The sequence below is a fragment of the Kockiozyma suomiensis genome, assembly GCF_038497685.1.
Source record: "Kockiozyma suomiensis strain NRRL Y-17356 unplaced genomic scaffold V2V93scaffold_8, whole genome shotgun sequence".
NCBI classification, from domain to species: domain Eukaryota; kingdom Fungi; phylum Ascomycota; class Lipomycetes; order Lipomycetales; family Lipomycetaceae; genus Kockiozyma; species Kockiozyma suomiensis.
This window is the reverse complement of record NW_027117671.1, coordinates 789320-803808: the sequence shown is the minus strand read 5'-3', so window position 1 is coordinate 803808 and position 14489 is coordinate 789320. Positions and strand designations below refer to the sequence as shown.

At 43.9% G+C, this 14489-nt stretch overlaps 6 protein-coding genes across 6 annotated transcripts; 5 read left to right on the top strand and 1 right to left on the bottom strand.

The window, feature by feature from the left end:
- The first annotated feature begins 20 nt into the window (after positions 1–20).
- V2V93DRAFT_371298 (uncharacterized protein) lies at positions 21–3278 on the top strand. Its single transcript, XM_066910470.1, has 3 exons — positions 21–559; positions 619–1481; positions 1534–3278. The coding sequence occupies exons 1-3, from the start codon at positions 86–88 to the stop codon at positions 2924–2926; spliced, it is 2730 nt and encodes a 909-aa protein (XP_066765507.1). The 5' UTR covers positions 21–85; the 3' UTR covers positions 2927–3278.
- A 719-nt stretch (positions 3279–3997) lies between these two features.
- V2V93DRAFT_371295 (TATA element modulatory factor 1 TATA binding-domain-containing protein) lies at positions 3998–7407 on the top strand. The gene is made up of 2 exons (XM_066910469.1): positions 3998–5772; positions 5825–7407. The coding sequence occupies exons 1-2, from the start codon at positions 4147–4149 to the stop codon at positions 7085–7087; spliced, it is 2889 nt and encodes a 962-aa protein (XP_066765506.1). The 5' UTR covers positions 3998–4146; the 3' UTR covers positions 7088–7407.
- On the top strand, positions 7399–9121 carry V2V93DRAFT_371294 (peptidase M24, structural domain-containing protein). The gene is made up of 2 exons (XM_066910468.1): positions 7399–7824; positions 7900–9121. Exons 1-2 carry the CDS (start codon positions 7460–7462, stop codon positions 8945–8947), a joined length of 1413 nt encoding a protein of 470 aa, XP_066765505.1. The 5' UTR covers positions 7399–7459; the 3' UTR covers positions 8948–9121.
- V2V93DRAFT_371289 (mitochondrial ATPase inhibitor, IATP-domain-containing protein) lies at positions 9019–9992 on the bottom strand. The gene is made up of 5 exons (XM_066910467.1): positions 9950–9992; positions 9654–9879; positions 9547–9576; positions 9358–9446; positions 9019–9296 (listed from the first exon to the last, which is right to left on the bottom strand). Exons 2-5 carry the CDS (start codon positions 9783–9785, stop codon positions 9275–9277), a joined length of 273 nt encoding a protein of 90 aa, XP_066765504.1. The 5' UTR covers positions 9786–9879; positions 9950–9992; the 3' UTR covers positions 9019–9274.
- A 723-nt stretch (positions 9993–10715) lies between these two features.
- On the top strand, positions 10716–12253 carry V2V93DRAFT_272370 (14-3-3 domain-containing protein). The gene is made up of 3 exons (XM_066907173.1): positions 10716–10962; positions 11030–11336; positions 11396–12253. Exons 1-3 carry the CDS (start codon positions 10899–10901, stop codon positions 11790–11792), a joined length of 768 nt encoding a protein of 255 aa, XP_066765503.1. The 5' UTR covers positions 10716–10898; the 3' UTR covers positions 11793–12253.
- V2V93DRAFT_371281 (transcription factor Pcc1-domain-containing protein) lies at positions 12161–13055 on the top strand. The gene is made up of 2 exons (XM_066910466.1): positions 12161–12438; positions 12497–13055. Exons 1-2 carry the CDS (start codon positions 12302–12304, stop codon positions 12819–12821), a joined length of 462 nt encoding a protein of 153 aa, XP_066765502.1. The 5' UTR covers positions 12161–12301; the 3' UTR covers positions 12822–13055.
- The last annotated feature ends 1434 nt before the right edge of the window (positions 13056–14489 follow it).

Sequence of the window (14489 nt, the reverse complement as noted above, 5' to 3'; positions counted from 1 at the left end):
TCAATTTACGCCCCTGCGCTCCAGTTTCCAAAAAGTGAATCTACTGGTTTCACTCTCACAAAAGAATCGACAGTATATATAGGTAATGGCATATGGGACTAGGAGAAGCACTCCCACGGATTCGGCATGGCTTCTAATTTACGCACACACAGACGGATCACGCACACAGAGTCGACAGCTTCTTAACGGGGCGTTGAGTAATCTGTCCAAAGATGTCATTGAGGACCCCGTCTATAGGGAGCACGGAATAGCTGTCGCTGCTAGATGTTTCTCAGCAACCGAGGAGAAGACTTTTTATGTTGGTGATTGCGTGTCTGTGGACATGGGCATCAAAAAGAAATTCCATGGCGTTGTTCTTGGATTTTCAGGGACAAATGATTTCGAGGATTTTGCAAAGAAAGCAGCGAGTTGGTGTGAGGATGCGGATGAAATTGTTTTCGCTGAAGCCATGGACCTTGATGAGAAGAAGAGCAGAAAGCGAGGTTTGAAAGTGGAGATTCTGTGGCTTGTTTCTCGCGATGAACTTCCTAATGGGCAGAAAGTGTGCTATACTCATCATGTACGTTTAACTGTCTTCTTTTATTATGATTTAATGGCTGCTAATGGAATTGGTTCTAGCCCGAATTGTTTGCTTCAGAAGAAATTGAACGTCTACCGATCACTCGTCTAGACAGCAAAATTAACGTTGTCTCGCCCGAGATGTTCCAAAATATGTACGGCGTGACACGAGCAACAAAGCGCATCGAAGAACTAGGCGATCCAACATACCAATGCCACTATGCCATCAAGCGAAAGCAAGACAGCAAGAAAGTTATTGCGGCTCCCTTTTTATTTGCGCGGTATGATCGCAAATCTGATTTACAGCGGTGGAGAGAATATTTGTCTGAGACAATAATCGAGGCACATAGAGAGCAGGGCGAGGAATTCGAAAAGGAAGAGGAAGATGATGAAGATGATGAAGATGATGAAGATATATTGGCTGAAGTAGCGCCCTTGGAACCCGTTCCGGTGCAAACTCCTGTAAAACGAGTTCGCGGACGGCCTCGCAAATCAGAAAGCGTGACACCATCACTGAATATGAAGTTCTCCGCACCAGATCCTATTGCTACAGAAACACCAATAAAGAGAGCAGAAATTTCGGTCAAGAAAGGTCGCGGACGTCCACCGAAGTCAGTCTTAGCCAGGTCACCACCACTAAATGCCGTCGCTACGGATAGCGCGAAGAAAACGCGGCAAGCCTCATCTAAGCGGGGTCGAGGTCGTCCCCGGAAGAATCCACTGCCAGAGCCAATTCTCACGCCTGTCAAGCGCAAAGTCGGACGCCCTAGAAAAGAGGAGTCTGTGGGATTGAGTGAATCAGCGAATAGTACGCCTCGGAAACGAAAGCGGATGGATTCGATTGGTACGCCTAGGAAAAAGGAGAAGCAACAGCTTGAGACTCCAACGTCTGGCTCTGTTGAACTGCGCACTCCCACAAAGAAGTAGGTGTACAGTGTTCTTTACCAAATTTCTCTCATCTGACATATAATATAGATCTTCGTCGTTTACGCCTCTTCCGCGCCGTATATTTGATACTCCAACCCACTCGAGTCCTGTAACTCCGCACGTCGTGGCTCGATCTCGATTACACGCTGCCGCTGCGCCAGAAGCTCTACCCTGCCGCGAAGACGAATTTGACGATATCCAAACTGCATTAGAATCAGCCATCATGGAAGAAACGGGCAGCTGTGTCTACGTCAGTGGTACGCCTGGAACGGGCAAAACTGCTACTGTACGGTCAGTAGTGCGCATGTTGAAGAATCATTTTGATTTTAAATTTGTTGAAATTAATGGCATGAAAATCACGCAACCTACGCATGCTTATGAGATGCTTTGGGAGGCGATATCAGGAAAAAGCGCGACTGCTAATCACGCCTTGAGATTTTTAGACGAGGAGTTTAATAGAGAGCCGCAGCTGGTGACGAAACCAGTTGTTGTGTTAATGGATGAGCTTGATCAGCTGGTGACAAAGTCGCAAGACGTCATGTACAATTTTTTCAATTGGCCGAGTCTGCCAAAATCAAAGCTGATCGTGGTGGCTATTGCAAACATCATGGATTTACCCGAGCGAACTCTATCGAATAAGATTTCTAGTCGATTGGGTTTGACGCGGATCCAATTCCCGGGTTATACGCATCAGCAACTTCAGATTATTGTCGAAGCAAGGCTGAAAGGTGTGCAAGGAAATATTGTGGCTCCAGAGGCAATTGAATTTGCTAGCAGGAAAGTTGCTAGCGTGACTGGAGATGCGCGACGAGCACTCGATATTTGTCGCCGAGCAGTCGAGATAGCTGAGCAAGAGACGATACCGCTAATTTCTCCATCGAAAGAGTCTCAGCAAAGCGATATTGCTTCGGTACCTGCACATCGAGTTACGATCCAGCATATTCGCAAGGCAATCAATGAGTCTACATCATCGCCAGTGTTTCAGTTTCTTCCTTCGCTTTCACTGACTTGTAAAATGATTCTGGTTGCACTCATACAGCGAGCGAAAATAAGCGGTGTGGCTGAAAACTCGGTAGACTCAATTATCGAAGTAATGAATCTCAAGCTGCGCAACTTTGGTGGGTTAGCTGCGTACGAAAGTTTGCTATTCGGTCCAATTAATGCATATACCGCAATTTCTGAGGACGAACAGCAACGCGCAATGAAAAAGTATGTCCCAGGCGAAATTATGCTAGGGACAGCTATTAGAGTTAGCGATGGTCCTGTATCGCATGTACGAGGATTTGCGCGCGGTATTGCGGAGTTGGTCGAGAGTGGGATTCTGTTTCAGCAGAGCGGGCGCGGTGAACGGCACAGTCGGGTTCGGCTTAATATTTCAGAGTCGGATATCAAATCTGCGCTCAAGGATGATTTACAGGTTGGCATATTTTTACAGGATTGAAATAAAAGGTATATTTAACCCTTGATAAATGGCGCAGATAACAATAAATTGAGTCCATATCTTGTAAGACGAACAGAACAAGCTTTGTTCCTAGAAATAACCATTGGCTTAGGGTTAATGCTGATCGGTTGATGATAATTCAGTTAATTAGCACAGTAGCGAAAAGCAGCAAGTACTCAATAACTTCTAAATTAAATATGGTATTGACGTAGCTGCAAAAATATCTCATCAGCACGCTTTTTGATTTCTAAAATATAGATAACTATTAATATCATTTTCAAGAAAACAAACTGATCAGAGAATTAGTACAAGCCGCATTATTTGCGGCAACATTCTTTAGTTCTGCATCTTTTTGGTAGAGTACATTGTTTATAGAACGCACTGGACTAAATATCTTTGTTCGCTTATATTTTAAAAGTATTAGAGGTTGCGCATATTGCGAGAATAAGATGCGGTGATGGGTGCTGACGTGTAGTATTCTTCATAAGCATTGTCATTGTGTAATAAGAGCTGAACAAGGATAAGAAACTAAGCAGTATAAAAACAGCAGCGTTGCATTTATCAGGCGTTTCAGATATATTGAATATAGAACAAAATAATATATCTTTGAGTACGTAAAAAGTTTGAAACTTTTTCATTGCTCTTGCTACTGCGATCGGCCTCCGGCAGTCAGCTCAGATATGTAATATTTACCAATCGAATTCGTAAATAAGCGCTGCAAGCGAAATAACAGCATATCCTCAAATAATAGCGTCATGGTCATAAATTAAGAATGGCTTTTTTTTTGTTTATGTGCTCTAATTCTGCCCCAGCTCCTCTTGCTTTTTCTGGCATTATACTGACCATAGGCAGGTCAATTAGCCAGCAAGTACGGTGCTCAACTAAAACCCTACTACTGTTATTGAATAATGATTTATACTATCTACTAGCATGTATAAAATATAATAGAGCCGCCTCGGTAATAACCGTAGGATAGGGCTGCAGTAACTGTCTCAAGTCGTCATGACTAAACTCAACATTTAGGTTGTTTGAATGATGCCGCACATCCAAACCTTCCCTGTTAACAAGACTAGGTGCATGTCAAACATTCTCCTCTTCAGCTCAGATATCGAATTTGCATCTCAACAAATCGGCTTATCACTCTCAATTGAGCTGGCTGCATTTATATACTTTTTTATCTGGCATAGCGCTCATTCAACTCGTGAGCGGTCGGCAAAGAGATGGCCGCGAATGACGACGGCGAAGACAGCTTAGCCGCTGCTCACTCGACATCACCGACTACGCTCTCTGAGATCGGTCCATCCGCTCTATCATCTGGCAATTCCAGTAAACTCGCAGATTTTGAAAATTTGGCTACTGAGCCAGAAGCAGAGGAAAATGAAGCCTCCGCGTTGCAGATAGATGTTGCGGGATCCGTACGCGACTCATCTGTCGAGGCCGCACCAACACTGACTCCACCAAATGCGGCCCCAACTTCAGCTAGCAATGATAATTCCGCACGATTACAGTCTCCTCTATCTTACAGCAAATCTCGGTTGCCAAATAGTGCTGGATTATCTCCGAGCGCAGGCGGATACCAGTGGGGCACATTCATTAAGCGCGCCGTGAGCTCAGTCGAACAATCACTCGATAAGGTCCTTGATCCTGCATTAGCTGAAGTCACTCGAGGAGGCGATACGTCAACCGCAACTGCCACCACCACATCTGCTCCGGCATCGGCTGCTGCCCCTGCACCGACTGCTGCTCCTGTACCGAGTACAGGTAGAATATCGATGCAGCAGAGACTTGCGTTGGCAATGCAGGCGCAGAAGACGTCTACGGCCGACAGCTCTCGTTCGTCTTCCAATAACAGTGCAAGCGCTGGAAGTGCAAGGGAATCTCTTGACGTTGATGGCTCAGATCAGCAGCAGGTAGTCGAACGAGGACGGTCGTCCGAGCGCAAAAAGCAAGATGTCACAGAGACCGCTGCTAAAGTTAAGACAGAATCTGTGGTTGAGGAAGATGAAGATGAGAAAAACATATCTATTCCAGCCATCTCTGTGGCACAAGGCTCACGGGAAGTATCTACACCAGCTATCACCGAAGATGTAGCGACCGAGCGCAAATCGACGGATTCTACTCTTTCGACCGTCGATTCTATATCAAAAGTGGAGCTCAACCAAAAGCATGAAGAGTTGCAAAATTCTCTTGGTCGAGTCAATATTCTTGAAGAAAAAGTTAAATATCTGTCAAGTCAGCTTCTCGACTATACGCAAAAGAATCGCTCGATTAATATAGTTGATAAGCGATTGGCAGAAAAAGACGAGAAGATTGCGTTGCTACTCATGGAAGGCGAGCAGTTGTCCAAAAACGAGCTCAAACATATGTCGGTTATTAAGAAACTACGAATTTCAGAGAGAGAGGCAGAAAAAGCAGCAGCAGACGCTCAGAGAAAGCAAGAGCGAGCAGAGAAGGATCTGGTTGATTGCCGCGAACGATTACGAAAGTCAAACGAAATTGAGCGGAAACAATCTGAGCGCATAAAAATACTTGCAAAGTCGGATTCGGAAGTTGATATTCTTAAGCGCGAACGCGATTCTTTGAAAGCAACAATCTCGAATTTAAGAGAAGAGCTTGCGCACGCAAATCTCATTGCGGAAGATGCGATATCAAAAGTCCAGTCTGATGCTCTTGAAAAGGAGAAGCAGCGCTCAAATAAGCTTCAGCGAGAACTAGAGGAGTTAAAAGCTGAACAAGCAATGGAGCGCGAGCGATTTGCTCATGAAAAGTTCAACTTGCAATCGAAAATGGATCGCGAAAGAGAGCGAGCAAAGACTCGTGAGCACGAACTAAAGGAAGAGCTATCCGTATGTTTTTTTTTATTTCTCTATCAATTTTGCGCTAACTGTGATCACTCAGAACCTCGAGCATAAGCTGGAAATGAAGAGAATACACGCTGAAGAGCTTTCAGTTAGCACATCTGATGATTCACATGCAAAGCTAGCTCGCCAAGTGGAAACTCTGCAGTCTCAATACTCAATCGCAAGTGAAAACTGGCAGGGTATCGAAGCCGCATTGCTGGCGCGAATCTCGAACCTAGAGAACGAACTCGAGGAATGTGTAAAGCGAGAAGCTGCGCTGAAACGAAAAACCCATGAAGAAATTAGTCGGGCTTCACAGCTTCAAGAAGATTCTGAACAAATGCAGTCGCGCGTTAATGATCTTGAGGCTGAGCTCCGTTTACAGGTTGATCTTGTCAAGTCGCTTAGGTTAAGAATTGACGAGGAAATGGAACGGTCTGCGAATGCAATCAAGGAACTTGAGCAGGATAAGTTTGACCTTGAGCATAAACTGCAAGAAGAAGAGAAACTTCGACGCGAAGAGGCTACGACGTACATGATACGATCACCGCCACCTCTGTCACCTAATATCTCGAAGCGGAACGGTGTTGGTATGGAATTGCCGCTGCAAAATACGATTCAAAATGGGTATCCTCGAATGTTTAATCTATCTAGAGAATCGTCATTTAGTGACATAAACGGTAGCGGGTCGTCGTTGAATGGAAATGCGGTGCCGGCATCCATGATCTCGTACCGTCGTGCGTCGAGAAATTTATCGTCAAGCTCGAATCTTGCATCATTACCGTCATCTCCTGTTCCATTTGGTACTCCTACTATGTCTGGGTACCCTTCATTTGCGTCACTTTCTGAAGCATCTGAGCTACCCCAGCAAATCAATATGCATAACGCATTGCTATCAGGGAATGGAAGTAACAACAATTCTGCGTCTGGAAGTACGCACGGTATGGACGATATGATGTCTACTGCATCTACAGCTGTTGGAAAGTCTTCATCGGAACGAATGAGTTCTGTCATTCGACGATTATCTTCAGAGTTGGCATCAGCTAAAGAAGAGCTTACTATTCTCACCCGGGATCGAGACCAAGCACGCGAGGAGGCAGTCGAGCTCCTACGAGAGATGAAAACGAAGCGCTTATTAGAATCTGAATGTGCTGAATTGCGGAAACAGCTGGATGAGTTGAGGGAGCGTGAGCAGACGACGCTTGAACTGCTGGGAGAGAAAACTGAGAAGGTCAACGAACTACAGGACGATGTTCAGGATATGAAGATGATGTATCGTCAGCAGATTCAAGATCTGATTGAGCAGATTCATGCACAGTGAGATGTCTTTCTTTTTTTCTAATTTTTCTAATTTTTGTCTTGGGATTGCATTTTTTGGATTAGTGTGCGCTGGATGAAAACCTGAGTTAGTGCGTGTGAACTTTTGGCCTCTGTCATGTACGATATGGGACCGTGACTCTAATCTATGACAATTTAAGTCGCAATCTCTATCTTTAAATAGCATTATTTAACTATATCGATGAGTAAAAGAAGCTTCTTGCGTTACTGTACTGGGGGGAAACCCGAACCCAATTTAACAACCCCTGAAAAAAATTATTGCTTGGGAGAAAAATTCCCCGACACACTCTATCTGTTCCCAAGCATTTTTAATCTTTTCCCTGTGCAATTTCTTTTAATATTGACGGTATCAAGTATGTCAGAAGCACAGGAAGTTATGATGCTAGACAATCAGTCTCAGCAAGAGCCTGATGCTAAGAATTTTGTGGCATCAGTCGATGCACCGATTTCGTTGAAATACATTGAAGCAGGACGGATAGCACAGTCCGTATTAAAACTCTTAGCAACACAAATCACGGAGCAGAGATTGAGCAATGTATACGATATTTGCCGTACAGGAGATTTGCTGATCGAGCAAGAATGTGGCAAGATTTTTAAGAATGTGGAAGAGAAGGGCGTTGCGAATCCGACTTGCGTTGATGTGAATAACTGTATTTGGGGATACTCTCCTATGGAGCGGGATAATGCCTATGTGCTGGCGAATGGAGATGTTGCGAAGATGTGAGTGCTTTTTTTTGTTCTATGACCTAAATTTTTGGAAAGATAGAAAGAAATGCTGACTTACTTACTGTTTAGTTCTCTTGGTGTTCACATTGACGGATATACTTCGCTAGCAACTCATACAATGGTCGTTCTTCCTACTGTTCCCGTTCTGGAGCAGACAGAGCCAACTACAGGTCCCGTTGCTGATGTGACATGTGCTACTCACCTTGCAGTCGAGGCCGTAGTCAGTCTTCTAGGAACTGTCTTGCTTCGCGCCGATACTCCCTCTGGATTTTTCGGAGATCGCGAAGTCAATGGTTTGCGCATCAAAGAAGTCGTCGAGACTATTGCCAAGAGCTTTAAAGTCAAGATCTTGCCTGGATCGCAGGTTCGCCGAGTAAAGCGATTTCTTGTCGGGCAGGAAACTGTGCACGAGGTTGATGTGAAGGGATACTCCTGGGGTGCGCTCAGTATCGAAGACGCGACTGATGATCCGGAGGAAGGTGATCTTAAAAAGATCGTTAACTCGGAGGCTGCTCCCGAAGCTGGCGAATCTTGGGTAATTGATCTAGCAATGTGCAGCTTCTCTGGCGTACAGGCCGATTTGCATGCCTCGAATTCGCAACAGATTTCGCGTCGCTGCATTAAGCCTCATCGGGCCCTCAAACCGACGATCTTCATTCGCGATTATAGCAAGTCTTTGAGCATGAAACTTAAGAGCGCACGAGGAGTTCTGACGGAGATTGATAATCGCAAGTCGGTGTTTCCTTTCCATCTTAGTGCACTCGAGACCGAAGGCGCTCCTCTTGGTGTTGCAGCACTTGTCAAGATGGGAATTCTGGCGCCAACTACGGTGTTGACTGTTCAAGGAGCTCCCGGAACTCCAGTGTCGTCGCGAACTCGGACTACTATCTTGTTAACGCCATCGGTCAAGTATGGAGGAGAAGTTGTGCGTTTAACGGGTGGTGATATCACGCCATCGTGGGTGCACAGTGATTTGGAAATCACAGATGCCGAGATCTTGACACTTCTTGACACGAAGCGGGCGGGTATTCATCTTCGGAATATTGCGGCAGTCGAACTTAGCGCGCCAATTGTTGCCGCAGCAGAGGAGACTGAGTCTGCTATGGAAGTCGAATAAAGGTAGACAGAGAAAATTAAAAGTTGTATTTTGGGTGATATACGGAATCATGTTTACTGCTTGTACTTGTATTTTGGCATTACGTGCGTGCTTGGGTTTATTGTATTGCTCTGTTTTTGTTTTAATTTTAATTATGAAATCGCTTCATGTTCAATAAAGTGATCTTACAACACAGGTTTGCGAATGAGTTATTGCATCACTTTGCCTATACATAATTTGTCCCATTTGTCACAAATATGAAACGAAAAGGATTGTTATATTTTCTCGTCGACTTGATAAAAGAATTAAAAAGCTCATGTGCATGTTATGATATGGATTCGTTCACATTTATTTCTTCTCCAACTCGTCACTGCATAAAAAGCCGTCATAGTTAGAACAAGCCTGATCTCATAGAAATGATGGAAACTTACAGGTGGGACTCGATGGTGTCGAGGTGCTCACGCTGCTTCTTGAGAGCATCCCGCAGGGCCTTGAGCTTCTCAGCCTCAACCTGTCGGACCTATTTTGCGAAACACGATCAGCATACATAAACTAAAGACGATACCGATCCGCATAGCACCGCGTAGCGGAGAGTCATTTCAGCAAACAGGAATTCATACGTAAAGGTTCTCAGAGGCAGCCTCACGCTTCTAAAATAGACAAACAAATAAGATCAGTTAAAGGTCGAGAGCCAATTGGTGATTCGATTCACAATTAGCAGACTGACCTGGAAGCTGTCGGATGATTTCTCACCGCCGGGACGCACAGAACCGGTGGCTCCCTCGGCGGAGTAAGCGCGAGCAAAGACGCGGGCGCAAGAAGCGCGACGAGCAGCGATACGAGTAACGGACGAGATCATTGTTGTTTTTTGGATTCGGGTTGACAGAATACAAAAAGTTATGCAATACGAGAAGCGGTGAAGAGTCGGAAAACGGTGAGCGGTCGGTGGTTGGCTGAGGATGTGAGTCACACGGATCACAAACATCACATAATTGTGATTTAAGTATTACGGCGACACCATACCTTTTACACGCACTGTAAAATATTATAATATACTGTTGCAGCTATTCAATTGAATTATTTCTATTTTAATCAGAAATTTGAGAACCAATAATGACGATACGGTGACTCTGCATAATCGTATAATGGTATTACAGATAATGCACCAAATGTCACATATTCTGTGCATGGATGGAATGAGCACGGTGACGGCCCTTTCTTCGCCCATGCTCCATTTTCTCGCCTCTCTGCTACTCCCATCGCAACTCACAAACAATTTACATCCTATTTCCCTATTAATTGCACTCGTCAGGTGAGATATATTTGATTTATTCTGATTGATCTGCGTTTTTCACTGTATCATGCCGTCGTCTCTTTTCTGCGCGTGTCCGAACGCTTCTGTTAATCGGCTGCTTTGCTGCGACACGTCCACGTCATTCTTGATTCTGATCATCTATTTGAGATACAATCAGTTCCAAGCCGTACTTGAGGGTTATTATTGGCATAAAATTGTGCAGTTCGAATGATAAAATACGTGTATTTTACATGATCTACATCCTCATTTGTATCGCGTCCTCAGCTTTTGATCTGGTCATCATGACATAGATCCGTTCTTCTTCCGATGTTTGTTCAAAAGATATTGTGTTCTCTTTTGAGGAAAATGCCACAGAAAAACGCTACTGATATATGCATGTCTGTGGCCAGCAGAAAGTTGATGGATTATTAGCGTGGGTGAAGTGGTGACGTGTTCTTGATGTGTTGCACAAGGCATTCACGGAGCATAAAAGCCCGATGATTTTCATTTGTCTATGCCGTTTACATACTTTTATCGAGATAATCTTGAGTTGTATTGTACAAGACATTTGCACATTTATAGGCGTGTTTTAACAAGCTTAGAGATTAACGCGTGTGATACTGATAGCGGAGCATATTGCGAGTACATATTCTGACTTATGAAATTTTAGTTAACACAATGACTTCCCGAGAAAGCTCCGTATACTTGGCAAAGCTTGCCGAGCAGGCTGAGCGATACGAAGGTATGTTGTGGGAATCGGTCATTCTCGATCCATAAGCGCTAACTCGGCTATCTTTTTACCCGAACAGAGATGGTGGAGAATATGAAGCAAGTTGCCTCAACTGATGAGGAATTGAGCGTTGAGGAGCGTAACCTGCTGTCCGTTGCTTACAAAAATGTTATCGGCGCCAGACGTGCCTCCTGGAGAATTGTCTCTTCGATTGAGCAAAAGGAAGAGAGCAAGGGCAACGAGCTTCAGGTCAAGATCATCAAGGAATATCGTCAGAAAATTGAGGAGGAGCTTGCCAAAATCTGTGAAGATATCCTGGCTGTTCTTGACGAGCACCTTGTTCCTTCGGCCAAGACTGGAGAGTCGAAGGTTTTCTACTACAAGATGTGAGTGTTCCCTATGCACGTGCGACCCAATTATTTTGGCTAACAGAATGCGAATTTAGGAAGGGTGATTATCATCGCTACTTGGCCGAGTTTACTACTGATGAGAAGCGGAAGACTGCTGCTGATCAATCTCTCGAGGCTTACAAGGCAGCTACTGAAATAGCCGTCACTGATCTCCCGCCCACTCAGCCGATCCGTCTAGGTCTCGCGCTTAACTTCTCTGTCTTTTACTATGAGATTTTAAATTCACCAGACCGCGCGTGCCATCTCGCCAAGCAAGCTTTTGATGATGCTATTGCTGAGCTCGATACTCTGAGTGAGGAGAGCTACAAGGATTCTACTCTTATAATGCAGCTTCTGAGAGATAACTTGACGTTGTGGACGTCAGATATGTCTGAGGGTGTTGCACCTGGCGCCGAAGCGGATGCGCCGGCAGAGGAAACTGCGCAAGAGTAAAGTACGCGCACTATTCTCGCAGCTCTCTATTTTTTTCCAGTTATCTTTGCAATCACTATATTATTATATTTCGAACACTGATATGTGTATGTATTGCCGGTGTGATTTGATCAAAGTGGGAGTAGGGTATGACGGCAGAATTACTAGTAAATAAATAAATCAGTGCGTAAAAAAAAGAAGGCAAGCAAATCAATGAGGTGCGATTTCTGTGTTATACAATACATAAAGTAATGAAACAGATACAAATATGAGCAGGTGTTTTATTATCTTTTGTATGTGTATTATTTATTTTGCTTCAGTTATCTTCTATGATGAAGAGAGGTGAATAGTCTAGTTATACGATATTCTTTTGTATTGGAGTATGTGCCTTGTGTTTGTTTCTTTCTATCTTGCTTCTGTTTTTGTGATAGTTCATTTACATCAAATGCAAGAATTTATCTTTATTTTTGCTTTCTTTTTTGAGAGTCGATAATAAGAACTTTGTGTTTTTATTACGTTATGATTATGTTATGTTGGATGCGGCTCATAAAAAAATTAGAGTCTTCACAAATCATTTCACATACAGCTACTTCAGTCAATTTTGTTTTTATTCATTTCAAATCGCAGTTTTCCGTATAACCGAAATGAGCGTACTACCAAATAAATTGTATGCTAAATGCTCATAGAATGTTCTGTGCAAGTGCTGATGATTATTGTCTTTTTAGGACGCTAGCGATTCCGTTTCAAAATTACCGACATGCGTCGTTGGCATATAAGGCACTATCGCCGGATCCGCTTCTGAAACCCGATCAGTTTTATATGGAAATGTCTGTTATCTCACAGGATTCTGCTCTGGTAGACGACAAGCATGAAGAAGATATTGGAGCGACAAAGTTGGTAGTTGAATTCGCTGGAGCATCGGATCGGGTACTGAGAGTTGGAGTAAATGGATTTTTCGAGAGTTTAGGAGTCATTGTCGAATGCTTTAATGCTTTCGATGGAGGTGTTTTAGAGAGCGTTGTTGATGGCAAACCAGTGGTTTTCGAGTGAGGATGATTAGGAGCCTATTTTTATAGTGATCTAATTAAGGAGTTGGATGAGCTTTTTTGTTGTTCACTATTCATTTTCGATAGAGCATGGCGTTTGTAGGAGTTTAAAGTAGTATTTTTACTTTTTTTTGTTTGTACGGGATGTAAGATTATGAGACTTTGTTAAATTAAAATCAAAATTCACTGTAAATGTACAAACTCTGTCTTCATCTGATTGAGAAGCATTATTTTACGGACAGTATGAAAGTCTTGGATGAACACTTCGCATGAGTAGCAGATAATGCTGGTTTGAAAAGGATAAAAATTATTATAGTTTTAACTATAATCCCTTAGCCAAAGAGACGGATAAGCACAATTGTTTGATTATCAGCGACCGGGACAAGATAACTATCGGCGATGAGTAGAAAACCTCCCAAAATTCTGTTGTTGAAATAACTGGCTAGCTACTGTGTAAAGAAACAATTAGTTTCTGTATAGTCACTAGTTCAAATAAGTAGGAAGAATTATCAACTCCGGGATTGCTTCTATCTGCGCTACGTTAACAGATTTTTTCGTAAATTAGCGCGTCGAATATAGCCAGCTTAATAAATTTTTTTTCCAATAACTGCTTCCGGTCTCAATCAAGTATGTTTTATGTGTAATTTTCAATGTATTTATCAACTTTAAATATCTTCTACACGTTAAAAAGAAACTGATTTGGCTTTTCAGTAAATCAGCTAATGAAGATCTCGCTATACGCAGGAGATTATAATAGACCATGCAACCAACGGGCAGAGGGGTTTGCCGGTTTGGCCGTAGTGGGCTGTGAGCTAAATCACAAAATGGAATCTGAGTCTGAATCTCTGCTTTGTACTCGACGAAGCGGCAGCATAGTGACTTGCTATTAATTAAATTCAGGCTCTACAATGAAATAGCTTAAAGTACAATATGGAGTTGGTGGAATAGCACCTCAATGGGAAAGCGAGTGGAGAAAGAATAGAATCTGGGATAATGAAAATGATACATCTTGGACGAGAGGCACGCAATCTGGTTTAACTCCGTTTTATGCCGGAGACAATCGAGCGATCTTCGGTTATGTTTTTGGCTGCAGTCACATAAGCCAGCACAGCAATCTCTCCTTTTTTTCTGGACATAAATAGAAAACCGAAGATTACGATGCAGAAATGAAGCAAACCGGTTCGAGTGTGCCAAAATCAGCCCCGATGCCGATTATCGAGGAGCGCCGCGCATTGTTATCGTTATCGTAAGGCGGGAAGGGTTGGGGCTTCGATAAGCTCACACACCGGTCGATGGCCTGCCAAATCGTGTCTGAGATCGTTCTGACGCGGAAATGGCGACTCTGGCCAAGCAGTCGTTAAGAGACATTAACTCAGTCTGGCCGGTGCTGGATAGGCGGGGCTGTTGGGCAAAGGGTAGCCAGCGAGGGCGGCTGGGCCGATAGCAAGGCGGGTTTTTATCAGCACAGCGTGCACCAAGCCCGCTCAGGCCAAAGAAACCCAAGCCGGCGTCGACTTTTACAGACATGACTCCCTCCCGTCGGCTGGTCCGCCGCGTCCTGGACGCCCTCGACAGGTTCTCTTTATTTTACTTCCACTAGCCCTGGTTCAAGCTATCTTTCTCTTCTCTTGTCTCTCTACCTCCTTTCCTCTCTTGCCTTTCCTTCTTCCGC

Bases quoted from the DNA above. Each gene is read 5' to 3' on its own strand.
- V2V93DRAFT_371295 (XM_066910469.1), top strand. From the start codon at position 4,147: ATGGCCGCGAATGACGACGGCGAAGACAGCTTAGCCGCTGCTCACTCG. The intron at 5,773-5,824 runs GTATGTTTTTTT...GTGATCACTCAG, and splicing joins AACTAAAGGAAGAGCTATCC to AACCTCGAGCATAAGCTGGA.
- V2V93DRAFT_272370 (XM_066907173.1), top strand. From the start codon at position 10,899: ATGACTTCCCGAGAAAGCTCCGTATACTTGGCAAAGCTTGCCGAGCAG. The intron at 10,963-11,029 runs GTATGTTGTGGG...TTACCCGAACAG, and splicing joins GCAGGCTGAGCGATACGAAG to AGATGGTGGAGAATATGAAG. The intron at 11,337-11,395 runs GTGAGTGTTCCC...ATGCGAATTTAG, and splicing joins AAGGTTTTCTACTACAAGAT to GAAGGGTGATTATCATCGCT.
- V2V93DRAFT_371289 (XM_066910467.1), bottom strand. From the start codon at position 9,785: ATGATCTCGTCCGTTACTCGTATCGCTGCTCGTCGCGCTTCTTGCGCC. The intron at 9,577-9,653 runs GTCAGTCTGCTA...TGTCTATTTTAG, and splicing joins AATCATCCGACAGCTTCCAG to AAGCGTGAGGCTGCCTCTGA. The intron at 9,297-9,357 runs GTAAGTTTCCAT...CTTTTTATGCAG, and splicing joins GACACCATCGAGTCCCACCT to TGACGAGTTGGAGAAGAAAT.
- V2V93DRAFT_371281 (XM_066910466.1), top strand. From the start codon at position 12,302: ATGTTGGATGCGGCTCATAAAAAAATTAGAGTCTTCACAAATCATTTC. The intron at 12,439-12,496 runs GTATGCTAAATG...TTGTCTTTTTAG, and splicing joins AGCGTACTACCAAATAAATT to GACGCTAGCGATTCCGTTTC.
- V2V93DRAFT_371294 (XM_066910468.1), top strand. From the start codon at position 7,460: ATGTCAGAAGCACAGGAAGTTATGATGCTAGACAATCAGTCTCAGCAA. The intron at 7,825-7,899 runs GTGAGTGCTTTT...CTTACTGTTTAG, and splicing joins AATGGAGATGTTGCGAAGAT to TTCTCTTGGTGTTCACATTG.
- V2V93DRAFT_371298 (XM_066910470.1), top strand. From the start codon at position 86: ATGGCATATGGGACTAGGAGAAGCACTCCCACGGATTCGGCATGGCTT. The intron at 560-618 runs GTACGTTTAACT...AATTGGTTCTAG, and splicing joins AAGTGTGCTATACTCATCAT to CCCGAATTGTTTGCTTCAGA. The intron at 1,482-1,533 runs GTAGGTGTACAG...CATATAATATAG, and splicing joins CTGCGCACTCCCACAAAGAA to ATCTTCGTCGTTTACGCCTC.